Genomic DNA, 22,710 nt, shown 5'->3' with positions numbered 1-22,710 from the left:
TGCTGATAATTGCTTAAGATATAAGATTTCTAGTTATTTTATATGTTAAATAGAAGGCCAAAATGAAAACATAATCCCAGACCCAAAGGACTGAATGAAAGGACTAATGATAGAAAATTCTCAGCACAGTGATCGCCACTTGGTACCTCCCATTATGTTGGCAGTGCTGGTGGTGCTCCAATGTTTCACAGAGTTTTAGGCAAATTTCTTTCTGTTTTTACTTAAAAGGCCTTCCCCTCCTCACAGGCTTTATCCACAGCACTCAAGATGAAAAGCAAAACCAGTGACAAACACTTAGCAGGACTCAGAACTCACTCCCTTTTCCAATAAGGAAATATTTCGGAGTTAAAACTCATTATGCTTGACTTTCTCCTGTCTCAAGGTCTCTTCTCTCATTCCCCATTTGTGCCCACCCCAGTTGATCAGTCACACTCAAAGTCCAACTTGGGCTTGAGTAGGACCTCCACTATGATACAGTACGCTGTATGGCTAAATTCCAGAAATGTACAGCTGGGTAGCACTAGCTCGGTCAGGGCAGGGATTTTCATCTCTTTTCTTCTTAGCTAAAGCACCAGCACCTAAAAACACTGCCTTTGCAGCTCCCTTTGCAGCAGAATGAATGAATTCTGGTCCCATAGAGCAAATCAATCACGGGGACAAAAGCCTGCTTCTAAAGCTCCCTGTTGTAAAGTTAGCTTAGCTAGAATGAATGGGGCAAATGAACACACTCACCAGGTCTAGCTACAGGTTGGCTTTTCAGCCTTTTCTAAAACAAGCCCAATAAGCGTCCCTTGCAATGCTTGGCTCACCTCAGACAGTGAACACAGTAAGGCTAACTCCCGTCCTGCCCACGCTGGGCTGCTGCTGCCGCCTGCTGAAGCTTATGCAATCTGCCTCCAAGCAATTCCAAAACCTCTCACATCACATATCTTTTGAGAATCCAGTGAAAATCACAGCTCTTTCCCAGAAAAAAAATATGTATTGCACAGATTTCAAGAGATTGAAGAGGCCCCTGGAGCTCCACCATGTAAGACTAATGGTAGAATTTGAAGCAAACCAATCTAAAATCTAAGGAGTTGTTTTCTTTCTTGTTAAAGAAATGTTCATATATGCACAAAAACAGAGAGAATGATCTAAGAAACCACCACGACTTACCAGTTGTCAACATTCTGCCATTCTTGTTTCATCCATTCCCCCATAACATTTTACATTTTTGCTTTTGCTAGAATATTTTAATGCAAATCTGAGCTATCTCTTAATTTTCTGTATAAATACTACAATATATATCCAAGTGGTCAGGACTTTTCTTTTTTTTTTTTTTAAAGGTTTTTAATGTTTTTATTTATAAAATTTCTTTACACTTGACTTAAATCCTGGCAGAGACATCTCCAAACAGTGAAATAAATTTACCCCCAAGGAGCAATGGGGAAAAAAGTGTTATTCTAAAATGGTTTTGTTTTGTTTTTTAACATTTATTTATTTTTGAGAGACAGAACATGAGCAGGGGAGGGGCAGAGAGAGAGGGAGACACAGAATCAGAAGCAGCCTCCAGGGTCTGAGCTGTCAGTGCAGAGCCCAATGCGGGGCTCGAACCCAACGGACCGTGGGATCGAGGACTTTTCTTTTTTTTAACATAGCCATTAAACTATTTTGACACTCAACAAGATTCATAAGACCTCCTTCATATCATCTGGTACCTAGACTTTTAAATTTCTTCTGACTGTCTTAGAAATAACCTTTTGACAGTGGTTGGCTTGAATCTGGATCCAGACATGGGCCAGCCATTGGGTTGGATTGGATCGATATATTTGCTAAGGTAAGGATTCCTTTTCACTGTGTAAGCGGAAACCATATCAGTTCGTTATTTGATGGAAGTAACCAACTGCATTCATGCATGAGATGTGGGGAGGGGCAGAAGACTGAGTTAATAAAAAGTACTGCAAAAAGTTTTAAATGGGGACTCTTTAAAGCTCTTGCTTGATCCTTTCAAATCATAAAAATAAAATTAGATGACATCCCAGTTTTCTCTCAACTTCAACAGTCAGTGAAAACTATGAACCAAGTAGGTCACATTTCCTATTTCTTATCTGAATTGACAGTGGATACGCTGTCTAGAGACTACTGAGCATTTACATTTGATTTCACTCTCTCTTCTTTGAGAAGGATAAAAAATTATTGGCTACATTAAATAAAAAATCCGAAGTCCTCAGATACACGCCCTGCCTGCTCTGTGGGGACCATGCCAGATCTTTTAGGCTTCCGTTGATATATTTTGATATATTGACCCCACAATATAAAGGGTTTACCTGCTGCCTTCCTTGTGCATCCATCGTTGATGACTGTCACCCACTTTTCTCTCCACCAAAACTACCTCCGTGTCTGAACGCAGATCAGGACCTCTTACTCCCAAAACTAACTGAGGAGCAGCATGGCATATAATTTGCTCATCTCTGTATTCAAACTGCTGGTGGCAAAGCTTCTGCAATTTACTCTGCTTTGGAGAATAGCTGAGATAAAGAAAATCCCATTAGTGGCCGAAAAATGTCCTGTGCACTTGATGTGCTGGAGACCGCAAGTTCCGTTGGCGAGAGACCTGCTGTGAACTGAACTCACTTGTAACGGTGAGGCATTATCATCGGGGCAGCAGCAATGTTATTTGCCTTGCACTGCCAAGCTGAGGTAAAAAAGGTAGAATTCTGGGCTTATTCTGTAACAGAAATAAATGTTCATCCAAGAGAATATGAGAAACTCATCAGCATAACAAAAAGAAATTTAGTTGAAGAGATAATTTAATTAAAGGGGAAAAAGAGTAGGAGAAGGAGAGGGGTAAAAGGGAAATAGGGAGAAACAAAGGTGTTCAGATCATGATTGTTTCTAGCCTCTATCTCCAGATAGAATGCCATTGTTCAAGTTTTTCCATCTTCCCTGACAACTCATAGAATATCATAAAAAAGAATGATATACTAATAAGTTAATTCAAAGGAATCTCTTGCTTAAGGATCTTAAGGCAATAAGAAGACTTATTAAACATATGAAATACCACAATGCATTGTCAATCAAATACATTTATAAACATCTATGAAGTCCCTACTCTATGCTAAAGGTCGAAGTGCCAAGACTGTTTAATTTATATAAAATGCTATCAAGTTATGCAAACGTCTAACGATTATGGAATGATACAAAGTACTATAAATTCCTATTATTTCATTGGACATTGACCAGGAAAAAATAAAATGAAAAAGGAGAAACTACATTTTCCTAATTTCTTAAAGACATCAAAGAGTCTCATATGCTTATTCTTAAGTTCATTCACACATTCATTCAACAAACACACAGGCTTGGTGCTAAGTTATCAGGAGACACAGGTGGATGAGCTTACTGTTGAATGGAAAAGACACACTAGTGAACAAGAAATTACATCACGTGGCACAAAATAAGCTAAAGGGAGAAGGGCCTTCCCACAAATACTTGCAAATACTTAGTCACAGACACAAGAAAGACAAAAACGTGCATGTTGATGTACATGCAGCTAACAGTAAGGCAAACCCACAAGAATCATTTTGCCTCAAAGTGAGCAAATCTAAGGCCAGGCAGAAGTCTCTCACAAGAATCCCTTGCAACTTTTTACCTGTATTTCTTCTGTGGTTCCACATTTTCAAAGAGTTCTTCTTCCATTTTCTTTGTAAGACTGTCATCCTCATCAAAGTCATGAGGAGTTTCCTGCCAGGCATATCTGGGAAGTGTGTGACAAGCTTTCATTCGAAGATGGGCTCTTGCATGTGAATCTCTACCAAGGTTCAGAAGCAAACACAAGAATTCTGATTTTTACTCACAGAGTTTTCTCTGAGGGATAGTCTGATCATATCCTGAAGGATATTGGTAGATCTGTAAATCGCATTTCCATTGTCGTGCCTAACATCACAAATCCATATCTTACTAACACATAATTTAGACCTTTTAATATGAGCCTACAAATAAAATTCCTCCATTACATAATAAATAGCACTCATCTTTACCATATTTATTTGGGAAAAAGGGGGCCATGTATTATATTTCAAAAATTGCGAGATTAAGGCTACTCGGTAGTTTAAGAAATTTATAATGAATGTGTAATGAGATTCCTTCTGCCTGCTCCATAAGTGGGTCATAATTCTGTCTGGAACAGAACAGCCTAGATTACTGCATTTCATAAAGTTTACTCATTAGACAGTGTTAAGAAATCTTAATTAACTTAACTTTTCCTCTCAAACCTAGAGAGGCTCCAAGAGCATGGGCATGTTCGTGCCAGTTTTTGATAAAGAATAATGTACTAAAACACTTAAATAGTCAGAGCTTGGATAACTGAGTCAGTCAGCCTTCTGGCTTTTTATTAAGACGAAGGTGTGAGCAGGGGCATAGCCACCATCCGGATCCATATATATCAAGTTCTGGGGCACTGTTTAAGGTACATTTGCTTCCATGGGATCACGACACAATATGAGGACTGCTGGGTCCAAGGCGGGTTAAATATATGCGCAAAGCAGCAAATATGCATGTATGTAAATAAAGCTAGGGGATGCAGGGAGGCTGTGAGTGCCAAGGCGCTTGTGGTTTTTGATATAGCTGCAAGCGATATCAAATTACCAAAATCTTTGGGGTCAATTCCTGTGTTAGCAGAGCAGACCATACACTTTTCAAATGTAACAAAAGTATTACATGTGGCTATGAAATTGGTGGGTAACAGCTGTCTCATTCAGAGCTGCAGCACATACAGCTTCTCAAGTCAAAAGTCTTACTAACAGTTAAAAAAACAACAGTGCCATCTTGTGTTAAAAATAAAAAACACAGCTTTCCCACTGACTATTTCTTTGAGGAAAACAAAAAACAGAAATGTCATTCTTAGTTTTAACATATTTATCAAGGTGTAAACAAGATTCCTCCCCCTATCCAGATGTTTAATTTCCTAACTTGGAATTTATCTTTGTATGACCTTTGGCTTCCAGGCAAATGAAGAACAGTCAAGACAATAGACAATTTAGAACAGACCTTTCTAAATATACCTTCCTTTATTAATTCATTTGTCTACTCATTCATTTAATGACTTATATGACTCATACACGACTAATCATTCCATAGTTAGTCAACTCATTCCTTTAACTGATATTTCTTGAACATCTACTATATGATAGGCACAGAATTATAAGTGTTGGGGATACAGTGATGAACAAAACAGGTAAATTCTCAAGATTCATAGAACTTACATTCCAGTGGGCAGAAGAGAGATAATACACAAGTAAATGAATAACTAAATAATACAAGTGCCATAAGTGGAATAAAACAAGATATTGTGATAGAAATTAGCTGGTGGGGAGGGGGGTCTACTTTAGCAAGGTAGTCAGAACAGACTCCTCTGAGAGATGATGTTTGAGTTGAGACCTGGAAAATGAGAAGAAGCCAGCCAGGTGAGGATCTAGGGAGAGAGAGCATTTATGGGCAGAGAAAAGAATAAATGGGAAGGTTCTGAATATGTTTGGTTCATTTGAGGAACAGAAGGACACTGGGTCATAGGTGTGCAGTGAGTGGGAAAGGTACTATGTGAAGAGGCTCTTAAAGTGGGCAGGGACTGCCTATAATTCAGTAAGGAAATGAGAAAGTTTTCCCTGAGTTCCATGCTAAAAAGGCCCTTTCTTCCACAAAGCAGCAAAGCTGAAGTGAGTACTCCCAGAGTTCTTTTCCATTTTGCTTATATTTATTACCAGAAATCTTTACACAGAACCTAGCTATCAAATGGGTTCCTTCCTTGTGCAGGGTAGCTCGGTCGGTTAAGAGTCTGACTTCAGCTCAGGTCATGATCTCAAGGCTCGTGATTTGGGCCCCTTCTTGGGCTCTCTGCTGACAGTACAGAGCCTGGAGCCTGTTTCAGATTCTGTGTCTCCCTTTCTCTCTGCCCCTCTCCTGCTCGTGCTCTCTCTCTCTCTCAAAAATAAATATTGAAAAAAATTTTTTTAAAAAAGGGTTCCTTCTAGATCTGTTTAGCCTCTTGCTTTATGGATGCCCCTCCTTAAATCATCCCACCTCTCGAATATGTAAAACTTCCAAACAAACATATCTAAGGAAGTCTGGGGAAATCTTAAGTGACTGTCTAATGTAAGGTGATTTAGGATTGAGTCATCAGAAGTGGTTCAAAGAACTAGTGAAAGTTAGCCCGGAAAAGAGATAACCCAGTAGGCTGATGACAGAGAACTTTGAATATTTTATTTTATTTTATTTTATTTTATTTTATTTTATTTTATTTTATTTTATTATTTTATTTTATTTTCAATATATGAAGTTTATTGTCAAATTGGTTTCCATACAACACCCAGTGCTCATCCCAAAAGGTGCCCTCCTCAATACCCATCACCCACCCTGCCCTCCCTCCCACCCCCCATCAACCCTCAGTTTGTTCTCAGTTTTTAACAGTCTCTTATGCTTTGGCTCTCTTCCACTCTAACCTCTTTTTTTTTTTCCTTCCCCTCCCCCATGGGTTTCTGTTAAGTTTCTCCGGATCCACATAAGAGTGAAAACATCTGGTATCTGTCTTTCTTGTATGGCTTATTTCATTTAGCATAACACTCTCCAGTTCCATCCATGTTGCTACAAAGGGCCATATTTCATTCTTTCTCATTGCCACGTAGTACTCCATTGTGTATATAAACCACAATTTCTTTATCCGTTCATCAGTTGATGGACATTTAGGCTCTTTCCATAATTTGGCTATTGTTGAGAGTGCTGCTATAAACATTGGGGTACAAGTGCCCTTATGCATCAGTACTCCTGCATCCCTTGGGTAAATTCCTAGCAGTGCTATTGCTGGGTCATAGGGTAGGTTTATTTTTAATTTTCTGAGGAACCTCCACACTGTTTTCCAGAGTGGCTGCACCAATTTGCATTCCCACCAACAGTGCAAGAGGGTTCCCATTTCTCCACATCCTCTCCAGCATCGATAGTCTCCTGATTGGTTCATTTTGGCCACTCTGACTGGCATGAGGTGATATCTGAGTGTGGTTTTGATTTGTATTTCCCTGATGAGGAGCGACGTTGAGCATCTTTTCATGTGCCTGTTGGCCATCTGGATCTCTTCTTTAGAGAAGTGTCTATTCATGTTTTCTGCCCATTTCTTCACTGGGTTATTTGTTTTTCGGGTGTGGAGTTTGGTGAGTTCTTTATAGATTTTGGATACTAGCCAGTAGTTCATTTTTGCTTTTAATTCCCTTGCCTTTGGGGATGTGTCAAGTAAGAAATTGCTACGGCTGAGGTCAGAGAGGTCTTTTCCTGTTTTCTCCTCTAGGGTTTTGATGGTTTCCTGTCTCACATTCAGGTCCTTTATCCATTTTGAGTTTATTTTTGTGAATGGTGTGAGAAAGTGGTCTAGTTTCAATCTTCTGCATGTTGCTGTCCAGTTCTCCCAGCACCATTTGTTAAAGAGACTGTCTTTTTTCCATTGGATATTCTTTTCTGCTTTTTCAAAGATTAGTTGGCCATATGTTTGTGGGTCTAGTTCTGGGGTTTCTATTCTATTCCATTGGTCTATGTGTCTGTTTTTGTGCCAATACCATGCTGTCTTGATGATTACAGCTTTGTAGTAGAGGCTAAAGTCTGGGATTGTGATGCCTCCTGCTTTGGTCTTCTTCTTCAAAATTACTTTGGCTATGCGGGGCCTTTTGTGGTTCCATATGAATTTTTGGATTGCTTGTTCTACTTTCGAGAAGAATGGTGGTGCAATTTTGATTGGGATTGCATTGAACGTGTAGATAGCTTTGGGTAGTATTGACATTTTGACAATATTTATTCTTCCAATCCATGAGCACGGAATGTTTTTCCATTTCTTTATATCTTCTTCAATTTCCTTCATAAGCTTTTTATAGTTTTCAGCATACAGATCTTTTACATCTTTGGTTAGATTTATTCCTAGGTATTTTATGCTTCTTGTTGCAATTGTGAATGGGATCAGTTTCTTTATTTGTCTTTCTGTTGCTTCATTATTAGTGTATAAGAATGCAACTGGTCCTGGACTCTTATTTGTTGGGAGATTTTTGATGACTGATTCAATTTCTTCACTGGTTATGAGTCTGTTCAAGCTTTCTATTTCCTCCTGATTGAGTTTTGGAAGTGTGTGGGTGTTTAGGAATTTGTCCATTTCTTCCAGGTTGTCCAGTTTGTTGGCATATAATTTTTCATAGTATTCCCTGATAATTGCTTGTATCTCTGAGGGATTGGTTGTAATAATTCCATTTTCTTGTTTTTTTTTTTTAATTTTATTTAACGTTTATTCATTTTTGAGAGACAGAGAGAGACAGAGTATGAACAGGGAAGGGGCAGAGAGAGAGGGAGACACAGAATCTGAAGCAGGGTCCAGGCTCTGAGCTGTCAGCAGAGAGCCCGACGCGGGGCTCGAACTCACAAACCGTGAGATCATGACCTGAGCTGAAGTCTGACGCTCAACCAACTGAGCCACCCAGGCGCCCCAATAATTCCATTTTCATTCATGATTTTATCTATTTGGGTCATCTCCCTTTTCTTTTTGAGAAGCCTGGCTAGAGGTTTATCAATTTTGTTTATTTTTTCAAAAAACCAACTCTTGGTTTCGTTGATCTGCTCTACAGTTTTTTTAGATTCTATATTGTTTATTTCTGCTCTGATCTTTATTATTTCTCTTCTGCTGGATTTAGGCTGTCTTTGCTGTTCTGCTTCTATTTCCTTTAGGTGTGCTGTTAGATTTTGTATTTTGGGATTTTTCTTGTTTCTTGAGATAGGCCTGGATTGCAATGTATTTCCTCTCAGGACTGCCTTCGCTGCATCCCAAAGCGTTTGGATTGTTGTATTTTCATTTTCGTTTGTTTCCATATTTTTAAATTTATTCTCTAATTGGCTGGTTGACCCATTCATTCTTTAGTAGGGTGTTCTTTAACCTCCATGCTTTTGGAGGTTTTCCAGACTTTTTCCTGTGGTTGATTTCAAGCTTCATAGCATTGTGGTCTGAATGTATGCATGGTATGATTTCAATTCTTGTATATTTATGAAGGGCTGTTTTGTGACCCAGTATATGATCTATCTTGGAGAATGTTCCATGTGCACTCGAGAAGAAAGTATATTCTGTTGCTTTGGGATGCAGAGTTCTAAATATATCTGTCAAGTCCATCTGATCCAATGTATCATTCAGGGCCCTTGTTTCTTTATTGACCGTGTGTCTAGAATATCTATCCATTTCTGTAAGTGGAGTGTTAAAGTCCCCTGCAATTACCACATTCTTATCAATAAGGTTGCTTATGTTTGTAATTATTTTATATATTTGGGGGCTCCTGTCTTCGGCACATAGGCATTTATAATTGTTAGCTCTTCCTGATGGATAGACCCTGTGATTATTATATAATGCCCTTCTTCATCTCTTGTTACAGCCTTTAATTTAAATTCTAGTTTGTCTGATATAAGTATGGCTACTCCAGCTTTCTTTTGACTTCCAGTGGCATGATAAATAGTTCTCCATCACCTCACTATCAATCTGAAGGTGTCCTCAGGTCTAAAATGAGTCTCTTGTAGACAGCAAATAGATGGGTCTTGTTTTTTTTATCCATTCTGATAGCCTATGTCTTTTGGTTGGCTCATTTAGTCCACTTACATTCAGTGTTATTATAGAAAGATATGGGTTTAGAGTCACTGTGATGTCCGTAGGTTTCATGTTTGTAGCGATGTCTCTGGTACTTTGTCTCACAGGATCCCCCTTAGGATCTCTTGTAGGGCTGGTTTCGTGGTGACAAATTCCTTCAGTTTTTGTTTGTTTGGGAAGACCTTTATCTCTCCTTCTGTTCTTAATGACAGACTTGCTGGATAAAGGATTCTCGGCTGCATATTTTTTCTGTTTAGCACATTGAAGATCTCCTGCCCTTCCTTTCTGGCCTGCCAAGTTTCAGTAGAGAGATCAGTCATGAGTCTTATAGGTCTCCCTTTATATGTTAGAGCACGTTTATCTCTAGCTGCTTTCAGAATTTTCTCTTTATCCTTGTATTTTGCCAGTTTCACTATGATATGTCGTGCAGAAGATCAATTCAAGTTAGGTCTGAAGGGAGTTCTCTGTGCCTCTTGGATTTCAATGCCTTTTTCCTTCCCCAGATCCGGGAAGTTCTCAGCTATTATTTCTTCAAGTACACCTTCAGCACCTTTCCCTCTCTCTTCCTCCTCCTCTTCCATGGGCCTCTCGTCTGTGCTTGGCTCCAGAGACTCCGTTCTGCTAGTCTTCTGGCGGTTTTCTGGGTTATTTAGGCAGGTGTAGGTGGAATCTAAGTGATCAGCAGGACGCGCGGTGAGCCCAGCGTCCTCCTACACTGCCATCTTCCCAGTATCCCATATGAATTGTGTTCTTAAGGACTTTTAAGTAGAGAGGAATGGTATGGACAGAGAAAAAAATGAAATCATAGGATGGAGATATTCTAAATTTCAACATTAGAATGGTCTGCCTTACAAACTAGTGATGTCCCTGTTACTATGAGTATTCAAGAAAAGATGTGATCAAAAGAGCCTATCTGGAAGGTGCAAGAGATTCCTGCCTTATGTTCTGAGTGGACTCAATCACTTCTACCTCAAGGACTCCAGGACCTGATGAAATCTATAAGTTAGAACAATGTAGATCTTTGCTCTCAGAAATGTTCTTTCTTTTTTCTTACCTTCTGTGTACTTTTTTCCCATGTGCAGTCTAATAATTCAGAGGCTAGATGATACATTCTTAAGAAATTCTAGCCATTGAGGAATATACCATGTAGGTCAAATCATCTCTCTCTGAAAAAGGCCTTCTGATGCCTTTGTTAGTGTCAGGACATGAGACCAGATGAATCATTCAACAATGAGGGGTTTGTTTCCTAAAATGTCCTTATATTTGAGTTTATATCCTTATAATTGAGGGGTAGAAGCAGTCTTTTAAAATAGTTTGTAGCAATGATATATAAATTAATATTCACTATTATCACAATGGTAATTGACTAGCCATATATGGCTTTAGAATTTGGAAACTCACTCAATCTTTCCTTCATTTATTCAGTAAATGATTAAAGGCAGCTATCCTGGTCTTCACACAGCATGTGTGACAAGAGTTTTTGCCCTCATGGATTTCCCAGACTGGTGGTTGTTGGGGAGGGGCGTGTGGTGGTGGGGACTGATAGGCACATTGCTGTGTGCAGTCATTACCATGATTGTTTTCAATGATGAAGAACCATTCCACAGATGAATACCAGGCAGGTCAAGGCACTTCAGGTGGAGAGAAACAAGTGGCTCAGAGGCGTACAATAGTGCATAAATGGAATGTGCCACGTTCAGCGACAGCTTGTAGTTGCTGAGCTGGGGCTTAGTTAATGTGTCAGGAAGAAACAAGTGTGGAGTGGAGGTGGGCCTGGGGGTGCAAATGAGGGTCAATGACAGGCCTGGATTCAGGTCAGAAGGGCTTGATTAGAGACTAAGTATTTTTTCTATCTGCAGTGCGTAGCCACTGAAGAACTGTATAAAAAGGATTAGGTTTTAGAAAGATTAACTGTCTGTGGGTGGAACTTTGAGGTGAACTGGAAGGAGGAGAAAATGGAGATAGAGACCAATCAGAAAACTACTTCAGTGACCCAGGATGACAACTGTATATTAACATGAATCCAGCTTGAATCTATATTAATTTAATTGTTCCTGGAATCAACGTTTATGTAGACAAAACATGATGAATTCCTCAAATAATTGGCAATTCCAAAATTCTAGTCTTTTAAAAACTGTAATATAATAACAAAATAGCTGAAAGTAGATCCTTGTGATGGCTGAACATGGAAGCTCCAGCTCTATCTTTTGGACAGAAAACTAATTAAATATTTACTAGCTCTTCACCTGACATACATTTCACAAACTCGGTGTGGGTTCCCCGCATGGGCTCTGTGCTGTTATTGAGCTAATGAGCTGAGTTCAAATAGGAAACAGGTAGCTTTTCTGGCCACACTGATTACTTACAGAATTTCACTGGAAGCATTTTCCATTGTTAAAGCATTTTTTTCCATTGGCTTTTCCTTTGGTCCCATAATTTGCTTTTCTTCTCCAAAAATTGCTACAGGTTTATGCACAGCAAGCTTGGCTCCAGACACAATGTCACTTTGCACTTCTAAAACAAGAGCTGAGCAGAAACATGCAAATTGCAAGGACATTAGTTATGATCGCAGAACACCAGGAATTTGAAAACACACGTTAAAATAAAATGCAGACAATTTTCAACTATTTGGCCTAAGAGAACACATTCTAACTGTAATTAATAGTTGTTCTTTAATAAATTGGATTTCACTTCATTTTTGTAGATTCCTTCCTCTCAAGATATTGTCAGTCAAAAGTACTAAAAATAGAGGTTTATATCCAAAATATACAAAGAACTCATAAAATCCAATACCTGAAAAATCTGATTAAAAAATGGGCAGAGGACCCGAATAGACATTCTTCCAGAGAAGACATACAGATGGCCAACCTACACATGAAAAGATGCTCAGCATCACTAAACATCAGGGAAATGCAAATCAAAACCCCACTGAGATATCAGCTCACATCTGTCAGAATGTCTATTATCAAAAAGACAAAAAAATAACAAATGTTGGCAAAGATGTTGAGAAAAGGCAGCCTTTGTGCACTCTTGGTGGGGATGTACTTTTGGGGCACCCACTACGGAAAACAGTATGGAGGTTCCTCTGTTAAAAACAGAACTACTGTATGGTCTAGCAATTCCACTTCTAGGTATTTATCCAAAGAAAATGAAAACACTAATTTGAAAAGACATATGTACCCCTATGTAGATCATAGCAGTATTTACAATAGCCAAGATATGGAAACAATCTAAATGTCCATGGGAAGACGAATGGATAAAAAGTGCATGTGCGTACACACACAAAGGAATATTATGCAGCCATAGAAAATGAGCTCTTGCCATTTGCATCAACATGGATGTACCTCCAGAGTATAATGCTACATAAAATAAGGTAGAGAGAGAAAGACATGTGTAGAATCTAAAAAAATAAACAAAGCAAAACTGAAACAGACTCACAGATACAGAGAACAAACTGGTAATTGTCAGAAGGGTAGAAGGGTGGATGAAACAGATAAAGGGGATTAAGAGGTATAATCTTCCAGTTATAAAGAAGACATGGGGATGTAATGTACAGCATAGGGAATATCATCAGTAATATTGTAACAACTTTGTATGGTGACAAATGGTAACTAGATTTATTGCAGTGACCATTTCATAATGTATACAAATATCAAATCACTATATTATATACTTGAAACAAATACAACACCATATATCAATTAACTTTCGATTTAAAAAGTGCCTAAGGAAAAAAAAAGTACTAAAAAAATAGGTCTTTCCAAAAAAATGTTGTTTAGTTATTTAGTTAGTTATTGTAAATTCTAGCCTTTCAAATGGGCATATTATTTACATACATATCTCTAGATCATTCTCTAGGATCCTAAATTCCTCAGTGGAAGTCCCCAAAGCCTTGAAAGCTGCAGGCAAAACTTACTGTACAGTATTCAATATATGTAACAGGGAAATGTTTTAAATTATATTAGTGATTTTTCTCTTTTGTCGTTCTATACATAGAACCTTTGTCCTAGTTCCTGGGGTAGCCTTAAGGGAAGGAGGAGGACCATAAGTTGATAAGAAATGTTACAAAAGGAAAGCAAAAGTACAAAGATAGTGTGACACTCAAGTACAGCATGTTGCCATAAGACAAAGGCCATGTCAATCAGGATGACACTGTCATGATTTAGGTTTTTTCTAAACACTGTTAGCTCCCACTGAGCATATCAAAGCTTTAACATCAAGGTTGACTTGGAGAAAACCTACCATTTCTGGGCCTGAGGGAATTTAAGACAGAAGACAGAGGAAAGCAGAAAAACGCACTGGGTATCATGATTCCCCCTACAGGCTTCACTTCAGGTATCTACGCTACACCAAGGAAACACTGAGGACACTGTTCATTGTTGAGAACACTGTGATGAGTCACCTCTCAAGTTGCCTTCACCACTCCAATCTGAGGTACAGTTGTATCAACCTGGATCTGGTTTCTGAGGGGTGTGGCCATGACCCAAGATGTGCCGACAGTCATGCTGGGAAGGTTTCCAGAAGTAGTTGCCAAGGAGGGGTGAAGGGGTCTTGTAATAAAGATTTCAGAGATGACCACTCAGACACAGCCAGGCTTCAGAGGGCCAGAGAGAGCAGAAAGGCTGGGTCAGGCAGGAAGCACCTCCCATCCAAAGCATTGTCGGGGCCAAAGGAATGGAACATGGTCACCCAGCCATGAATATCAGCCAGCAAGACCCAGAAAGCAAGACACCCTGTCCCCCAAGTTCTTCCCTTCTATCTGAGAGAGGAACTGAGGGAGACTCTGGGGAATGGGAAATATGAAAGCTCTCCCTAAAGGGACAATTTAGTGGATGGGCCAAAATTTAAACCTGATCGGACATTTTATGTTTTCCTTAATGGAAAACAAAGAAGACTAAATTCGTTTTACTTTTCTTTTTTTTTTTTAATTTTGTTAACATTTATTAATTTTTGAGAGACCGACAGAGACAGAGTGTGAGTGGGAGAGGGGCAGAGAGGGAGACACAGAATCCGAAGCAGGCTCCAGGCTCTGAGCTGTCAGCACAGAGCCCAATGTGGGGCTCAAACTCACAAACCAGGAGATCATCACCTGAGCCGAAGTCGGACGCTCAACCGACTGAGTCACCCAGGCACCCCTGGAAGACTGAATTTGTTAAAGACGAAATAAATTACACTTTCTTTGCACATCACTGTGTAGTGTGAATGAAAATATGCAATCCTGTTAAATACATACATTAGTTTAAAGAGCTAAACAGCAGGATATAGAGGTGAAATATGACCTATTTAAACAAGCACGGATTTAAAAAAGGCAGAATCAAGTATTTAATTTTGGCAATATCTTTTATGGTAAATAATCCCAATGCTTACCCTCTATCTTATGTATGCTGCAGAAAGTTTGAATTTTAGAAATATCTGATGCTAAGTTCCTCAGGAAGATTTGCTTCTTTTGCTGAGCAACGGACACATCAGGATTGATCCAATGTTCTCCACATGAAACATATACCTAGCAAAGAAATGAGTCTCTGATCCCATGTACAACTCTTCACAGCAGGATTATTTGTAATCGCCCAAATCTGCCCAAAGTACAAACACAATGTCCTATAATCGGCAAATGGTTAAGCAAACTGTGACACCATTGACAAATACTCCGTGATAAAAAGGCAAAACTATCAATAAACCTAACAACTTTGAAAGATCTCAAGGGTTTTATACTAAGGAAAAAAAAAGTACTTCTCCATACTATCTTTGCAACTTCCTGTAACTCTGTAATTTTTCAAAATAAAGTTATATAAATAATTTGTTAAAGGAAGGAAGGAAAGAAGAAAGAAAGGAAAGGAGGGACACAGGGAGGGAGGGAGGGATCAGGGGTTTGTAAACTAGGGCTGAAGCCCAAATCTGGCCTGCTGCCTGTTTTTGTAAATAGAGTTTTATTAGAACACAGTTAGGCCCATTCATGTACATGCTGTGACTGCTTTTGTGCATACAGTGGCAAGGGGTGATGTTTCGATAGAGACCATATGGTCTATAAATATTTATAAACTAACCTTTTACAGAAAAAGTTTGACAATGACTGACTGGTATGGATGAACCTGTCATATGTTAATGTGGTTATTTCTAGATGCTCAGATTACAGATCATACCTGTTCTTCATGTTGCTTCTATGTCTGTCTTAAATGAATTCATATTTCTTTGAAGTAAGAAAAAACAGGGTGATATATGCAGAACATTCAGTTAAGAAGAAAAATGACACTCAGTGCTGCCACTTCCATGGTCCCACACTGGTGATTATACACATTCTCTGCATGACGACCCAGGGACAACTTTCTCGAAGACTTCTTTTTGAACAACAGCCTTCCTTTTCTCCTCTGTACACACTTGGTCAGGTAACTGTTGACGTTTCCATCTCTATGTTGGCTGCTCAGTGACAGGTTTGTTTCTAGCAAATATACAGGATCTTATAACAGTCACTCCCAACTTCATCCTACCTCCATTCACCTCAGTGGCCTCAGAGACTTTTCCTTCCCTTCCCTTTATCTTTTTGTATCATATGGTCTAATGCAATTCACCTAATTCTTTCTGCAATAACACAATGAATAAACACAGCAGCAAAGGAGAGGAAAACCAACAAACTAAAACCTTGGAAGTGAGAGAAGTGGAATTCAAAAGAGATCTATCTACCAGACTCCAAGGACACGGACTTTCCCCTCTGTCATGCTGCTTCTGATATTGGTCACTGGTACTTCAGTTTAAGACTCCCTCAAGGGGTGGCGGAGGGGAAGGGGGTGACACCTGGGTGGCTCAGTCGGTTAAGTGGCTCAAGTCATGATCTCTAGTTTCATTTCGTGAGTTCGAGCCTGGCATTGGGCTTCCTGCTGTCAGTGCAGAGCCTGCTTTGGATCCTCTGTCCCCAACTCTCTCTGCCCTTCCCCTCCCCCCACTCTGTCTCTCTCAAAAATAAATAAACATTAAAAAAAAAAAAGATTCTCTCAAGAGGTCTTTGCATTCAGAGCCTGAGTTAACTTCTGATAATACGGTGTGAGCTTGGTTCTCTGCTCAAAGAATTTCAGGCATCAGTCAGGCAGGTTTTCTTTTCGAACTGATACCCCAACTTCCATCCCATAACAGTGGGCTGCTAAAGTCCTTCTTCTTAGCCTTCTCCAGCCACCCAAATAGGGCATGTGAAACACTAGATACAATTTTTTTTTTCTGAAAAAGTGAAATTATCACTTCGTAAGAAATCACTAAACAACTACATTTGGAAGGTCTCAAAAAGAGGAGAGGATCTCCTTCAGAGTAGAAGACAGAAATTACAAGTGGTTAATAATCTGGTCTTCTCCCCGCCTCCACCTTCATTTATAAAATGGGTGGTGAGGGCATCCACCTCACAGGGCTGTGATGGGCATTAAATGAGCTCATTTTCAGAAAGCCCTGAGGATAATGCCTAATGGTAAGCTCTCAACAGCTAGTGATCAGTGTTACTTTGTGAGGGTTGCTGGGTGAGGACAATTCTGAGAGAAAATAAGGGGGGAAGTGGTACATGTCTGAAGTCTTACATTTTTAAACATTTGTCTTTTAGTTGTATGGGTAGAGTAACATTTCCAGTTTCACATTCATGTCCTTACCAATTCGTCCCTTCGGAGGTCTTTTAGGGCAAAGATTTCCTTTCCCTTTTCATTGAACAATCTCCGAGCTGCAGAGGGTAAATTTAAAATTTCAGTGCACCTGTAGTAAGAGACACAAAAAATCATCTTGTATACAGAAGGCTTCCAGCAAAGAAGAGAGAAAATATGAGAAATCAAGTCTTTAACAACTACTCGTGCTGCAGACCTGTGAGACAGTCAAGAGGTAGGCCCTGCAGCCCATCAGGCTCTTGGAGTCTCATTCTCCTTATACAAGCTGGGGGACTTAGGCAAATTATTTAACCTCTCTAAGCCTACATTTCTTATCTTCCAGGGTTTTAGTGAAGATTAAGGGTTGATTTTGAGAAGTGCTTAGCACACTGCTGGGCACGATCAACAAATAAGCAGGCATATTATTCCTGATTCTCCATTCTTCAATATGCCCCATACTTTCTATCTGTGTCTTTGTTTTTCTCATGCTCTTCCTTCTACCTAAAACACTTTCCTTGCTTTCTCTACTGAAGTTATATTCTTTTCCCAGAGTCATATCCATCACCAAGCAGTTCCTCATCTCCCTCCATTAGAAGTGATCTCTATAGCCCTTTAACGCCCTTTCAAAGAGGGACTTTTAGCCTGGTTAAACATTAAAACAGTGATTTCTACCTCCTAGGCCCCAAACAAGCATTTGACCTGCCCTATGACTGTCAAAATGAATGCATGTTTTCCCGTTTCCTGAGGAGCTCCCTATCTAGTCAGGGGAGAGACAGGTCAGCAACTGAAGTATAATACAAAGGGCTGGGTGCTGTCACAGGCACCTGGCCAGGGTGCTGTGAGAACCCAGGAAAAACAACACAATGAATTCCTCCAGGGAACCTGTATCTAAGGAAGTGACCTTTGGGTTGGTCTTTGACAGGTGAATAGGAGTTTGTCAAGAAGGGTTAGGACTTTGAGAAGTTTCGTATGACTGGACTTGAGTATATAGACAGGAGCAGGAGCCAGATGAAGCTGGAAAAGAAGACAGGAACACACAGAAAGCACTTAAGATACCAGACTAATTAATTTGTACTCTATCCCATGAACAGCAGGAAGTCATTCAGATAGGAGAAAAGAAATGTGGTGTTATCAGATCTGCTCTTTTGAAAGTTAACTGTCAGAAAGGTGGAAGATGGACTGAAGGCACGAGAGGCTGGAAATTACCCAGCCAGTTCAGAATAGCTGTAAGGAGGCGGAATTGTGGGAAGAGGAGGGAGAGTTTAAGGAATATGATGGGGCTATTGAGAAAACTGTTGAGGTGATCCTGCCTTTGCAACAATTAAGTATAAAAGATTCTTGCTACATATATTTTATATTAGAATGCACTATCTATAGTAAGTGAATTAGAAGTGACTTTGTGCTCATCAGGAAGGCTGAGCTGTATGAAGAATATTTCTCAATTTTATATCCTCAGATGGGATAAAGCAATTGAGCAGATAATTAGGCACTCCATTTCTCTGAGAGGTCTTGGAAGGAAATACACCTCGTGTCACAGCTCCGGAAGCTGATGGACTGGCTTGGCCACATTTCTCATCCACAGGAGTTGCTGGGGAGGGAGTGGGAGAGGACTGTAGGAAGATTGAGCCCCCAGCCACAAGATGTGTCTGATTCTTTCTTTGCTGCCCAAAGACTCGACCCGATTTCTTTTACTTTCCCTAAATGGATATCTTTGTGGGTCCAGGCAGTTATAGCATAACCTAAGAAGAGTTACCATTATCGTATCTGATCCCACTCACATTTTCCTGGAGAACATTTGGACTATGGTAATATCCTGTTTTAGGACAATGAGTGGGAGAATAGAAGGGATGGGTGGTTGGTAAATCTCCCTTCCTTTTTTGAAACCCTGGTTTTAATAGTGCTGAATTTAATTGGCCCATGTAGGTGGGTTAGAGAGGACTGGGATAAGCTGTTTCCTCTGTATTTAATTCCTCTAAGTCACATGCCAGCCTACATAAATGGAGAGAGAAGAAAAGAATTGGCTGTTAAGTGCCTAATAAGGAGTGTGGACTCTGGAGTCACATCGCCTGGGTTCAAATCCCAGCCCTCCTATAGTGGCTATGTTAACTTCAAAGAAGTCACTTAATTTCTCTGAGCCTCATTTGCCCCATCAGTAAAAGACAGATATGGCAGTACTCATCTCACAGTGATGTTTTACAGATTAAATGTGTGGATATCGGTAAAGCACCTGGCACATAAAATGTCAGCAACACATTATTCAAATGGATCAAGGACTGCAAGCATTTCATGTCTACTCTCACCTAATTCTTACACCATTTCTGAGAGGCCCATTTCACTGATGAGGAAACTGAGCCTGAAGGTGAACTGCCTTGCCCAAGGTTGCATAGCTAGCAAGGAGGAGAGCTGAAATTCCGACCTACATCTGAGTCGTTCACAACATTGTACGGCCTCCTGAGAGGCCATCATCATAGAATAATGCCACACTAGATCTAAAGAATGGGGAGACTGAGGCTGGATGCTCGCAAGTGGCCCAGGGTTTCTCTGTCATGTGGAGGCAAAGGTCCTAGAACCAAGGTCCTCTGACTTACACACCAGGAGTTAGGACTGGCAACCACATGGCCTATTCAGATTTACAGGGAGTCCAGAAAAGCAGAGTCTTATCTCTGTGCTTTCTCAGGACTGAGTCGAGAGAGGAGCAGTAAGTGGAGCTGGCTCCATGAGGGCTGTATTTCACTACAACACAGGATGCCCTGGGAGAGGAGGGCAGGGGTGGGAGGGAGCAACTGTGTCTCCAGGGTCTGCAGATGGCTACAGATCTGCAATAGACTTCCTCCAATAGCTCGCCTGGACGCCCATCCCAGGAGCCCCACCACACCCTTCCGGTTATTTCAAAACAGTAACAAAACCCACAGAAGCTATGGATACATGCTTTCTTCTTTTCTTTATCTTCTTGCTTCTTATCTCCATATTTTTGTATCTTTCTCTTTTTCTCTCCTCTCCATGTGGCCTTCCACCGAAGAGCTGCCCCTCCCAGGTTCTTTCCCCTTCCTGGTCATGTATAAAATGATCCCTTGATCATTTCCACTTCTGCACAATTAAATGCTGCCCCGTGTGGTTTTTTTTGACTGTTTCACTAAGCAAACTGTCTTCCCAACAAGTTAGGAGTTTTCTGAGAGCAAGGAATGTCTTTCCCTTCCCTTTTTTTAATTTCCACCAGAATATCTAATGGCGGTTGATGTACATGACATGAACATAACAGATACTGAAAAGAATCAAATTCTTTAATGCTTTCCTTTTAGCTCTTCAATCAATCCTGTTTAACAAGGAGGAAAATGGGACTCCGAGAAGGGGAGTGCTTTGCTGAAGTTTTCCAGTTAGTTACTGGCAAACCTGGGGTTAAAATCAATCCCCTTGACTCTCAACCCAGTAGTCTTTTCAGTACTCCATGTTACCTGCAACTTTAAGTATCAACAAAAACAATCTATGTTAGTAGATTTAGTAGATTGTCATACTACCAGATCTGCCTTTGAGATGGAAGAACTTAGAGATGGAAGAACTACCACCAACAAGAAGTGATCATCAAAACTATCTGTAGTGAATTATTAAAGAAAAAAACAGCATAATCTTCCTTGCATTCTGTAAGACCTCCCCCTCATATTCAACAAGACATATTTTGGGGGCGCCTGGTGGCTCAGTCAGTTAAGCGTCCAACTCTTGATTTTGGCTCAGGTTGTGATCTCACAGTTCATGAGTTTAGCCCCACACTCGGCACTGTCAGTGCAGAACCTGCTTGGGATTCTCGATTCTCTCTCTCCCTCTCTCTCTGCCTATCCCCGGTGCACACATGTGCTCTCTCTCTCAAAATAAATAGATAAATAAACTAAAAAAAAAAAAAAGACATATTTTTAAAAATGTTTATACCTGGTGTTCTGCCTTTAAACAGTTATCGAATTCTATGGAGTAACTCTTGTTTTGGTAGGAAAGTATTCATCAAAAGAAAAGTTACAATGCATTTCACAAATACGATATGGATTGATGACAATTAAAAGCTGTTTTAAAGTAGATAATGACTAACCTCAATTCAAACAAATAGAAACCAAACAAAAGTGCTGTACAACTGTGATTTTTTTTTTTTAAGTGGGACTAATCTATATTTACAGAATTGGTAGTTGAGAAGCTAGGGAAGGAAATTGCCAGACCTTGAAATTTGGAGCAAAAATTTATTAACTAACACTAGTATCATAAACTCACATAGTTTATATATCTCACAGATTAAAAACTCCAGAATCATTATGTTAACAAGAGCTTTCTTATACAGATAACATATGTATTTTGTGTTATGTGTTTTACGTAACTATTCAGGCATTGGAATGGAAAATACCTTTGCATTTAGGATAGTAAGTATTTACCTCTCCAAAAGTTGGTGAAATTCAGTCTGGATTGTTTCTGTTACAGGATATTTAGTATTGTAGTTTTTCACATTCTTTTTCCTTTCAGTGTCAACATTTCTGAAACAAATGATCCAAGATTTGACTGATATGTCAGTATACATTGTCAATTACATTTCATCTTTAAATATGTGAAAACATCATTAGGTTTTAATTTATCATAATTCGTCCTAAAATCATATGCCTTCTTAAAAAATGGGATTTCAAAAACTATTGCAATTAAAGGGCCACCTGGGTGGCTCAGTCAGTAAGCATCCAACTCTTGATCTTGGCTCAGGTCATAATGTCACAGTTGGTGAGATTGAGCCCTGCATCAAGCTAGGCACTGTCAGTGAGGAGCTTGCTTGGGATTCTCTCTCTCCCTCTCTCTCTCTCTGTCCCTCCCCCACCTCACACTTGCTCTTTCTCTCTCTCAGAATTAATAAACTTAAAAAAATCTATTGCAATTAAGGATTAAGCTTCATAAAAATTTATACTATGAGCAATTTATGTAAGAAAATGAATTTTCAGTATTTTAATCCTCTTCTAATAATGCTGAACATTCTGAGATGTGAATTTATCAATTTTAAATAAAATGTACAGAGCATATTCATTTGACTATGATGTTTTATTTCTATATTGTTCATACTCATATATTTATTCATATATTATTTATGTTATCAATCCAAACCTAAAAATTTTTAAACTGGAAAGCGAATAATAATGATCATAGAAAAAAAATGCTTAATTGTTAATATATAACTATTCAAATTTTTTTTTTTTTTAAATTTTTTTTTTCAACGTTTATTTATTTATTTTTGGGACAGAGAGAGACAGAGCATGAACGGGGGAGGGGCAGAGAGAGAGGGAGACACGGAATCGGAAACAGGCTCCAGGCTCCGAGCCATCAGCCCAGAGCCTGACGCGGGGCTCGAACTCACGGACCGCGAGATCGTGACCTGGCTGAAGTCGGACGCCCAACCGACTGCGCCACCCAGGCGCCCCAACTATTCAAATTTTTAAGTTAGAAAACTATCTGGTATAGTTT

The 22,710-nt window shown here is 39.6% G+C and overlaps 1 protein-coding gene across 2 annotated transcripts in view; it reads right to left on the bottom strand.

Moving 5' to 3' along the window:
• The window catches only part of DCDC1 (doublecortin domain containing 1), a 484,878-nt gene that overhangs the window by 51,185 nt on the left and 410,983 nt on the right, over window positions 1-22,710 (bottom strand). For both annotated transcript variants that reach the window (XM_060606272.3, XM_060606273.3), the window contains 6 exons: window positions 21,645-21,743; window positions 17,248-17,347; window positions 14,993-15,128; window positions 11,992-12,151; window positions 3,629-3,787; window positions 2,307-2,507 (listed from right to left, as the gene is read on the bottom strand). In XM_060606272.3, the coding sequence (XP_060462255.3) occupies window positions 2,307-2,507; window positions 3,629-3,787; window positions 11,992-12,151; window positions 14,993-15,128; window positions 17,248-17,347; window positions 21,645-21,743 (855 nt within the window). The remainder of the gene's footprint in view (window positions 1-2,306; window positions 2,508-3,628; window positions 3,788-11,991; window positions 12,152-14,992; window positions 15,129-17,247; window positions 17,348-21,644; window positions 21,744-22,710) is intronic.

This window comes from Panthera onca, chromosome D1 (genome assembly GCF_046562875.1).
Source record: "Panthera onca isolate mPanOnc1 chromosome D1, mPanOnc1 haplotype 2, whole genome shotgun sequence".
In the NCBI taxonomy this organism is placed as follows: domain Eukaryota; kingdom Metazoa; phylum Chordata; class Mammalia; order Carnivora; family Felidae; genus Panthera; species Panthera onca.
This window is presented reverse-complemented; position numbering and strand designations above follow the sequence as displayed.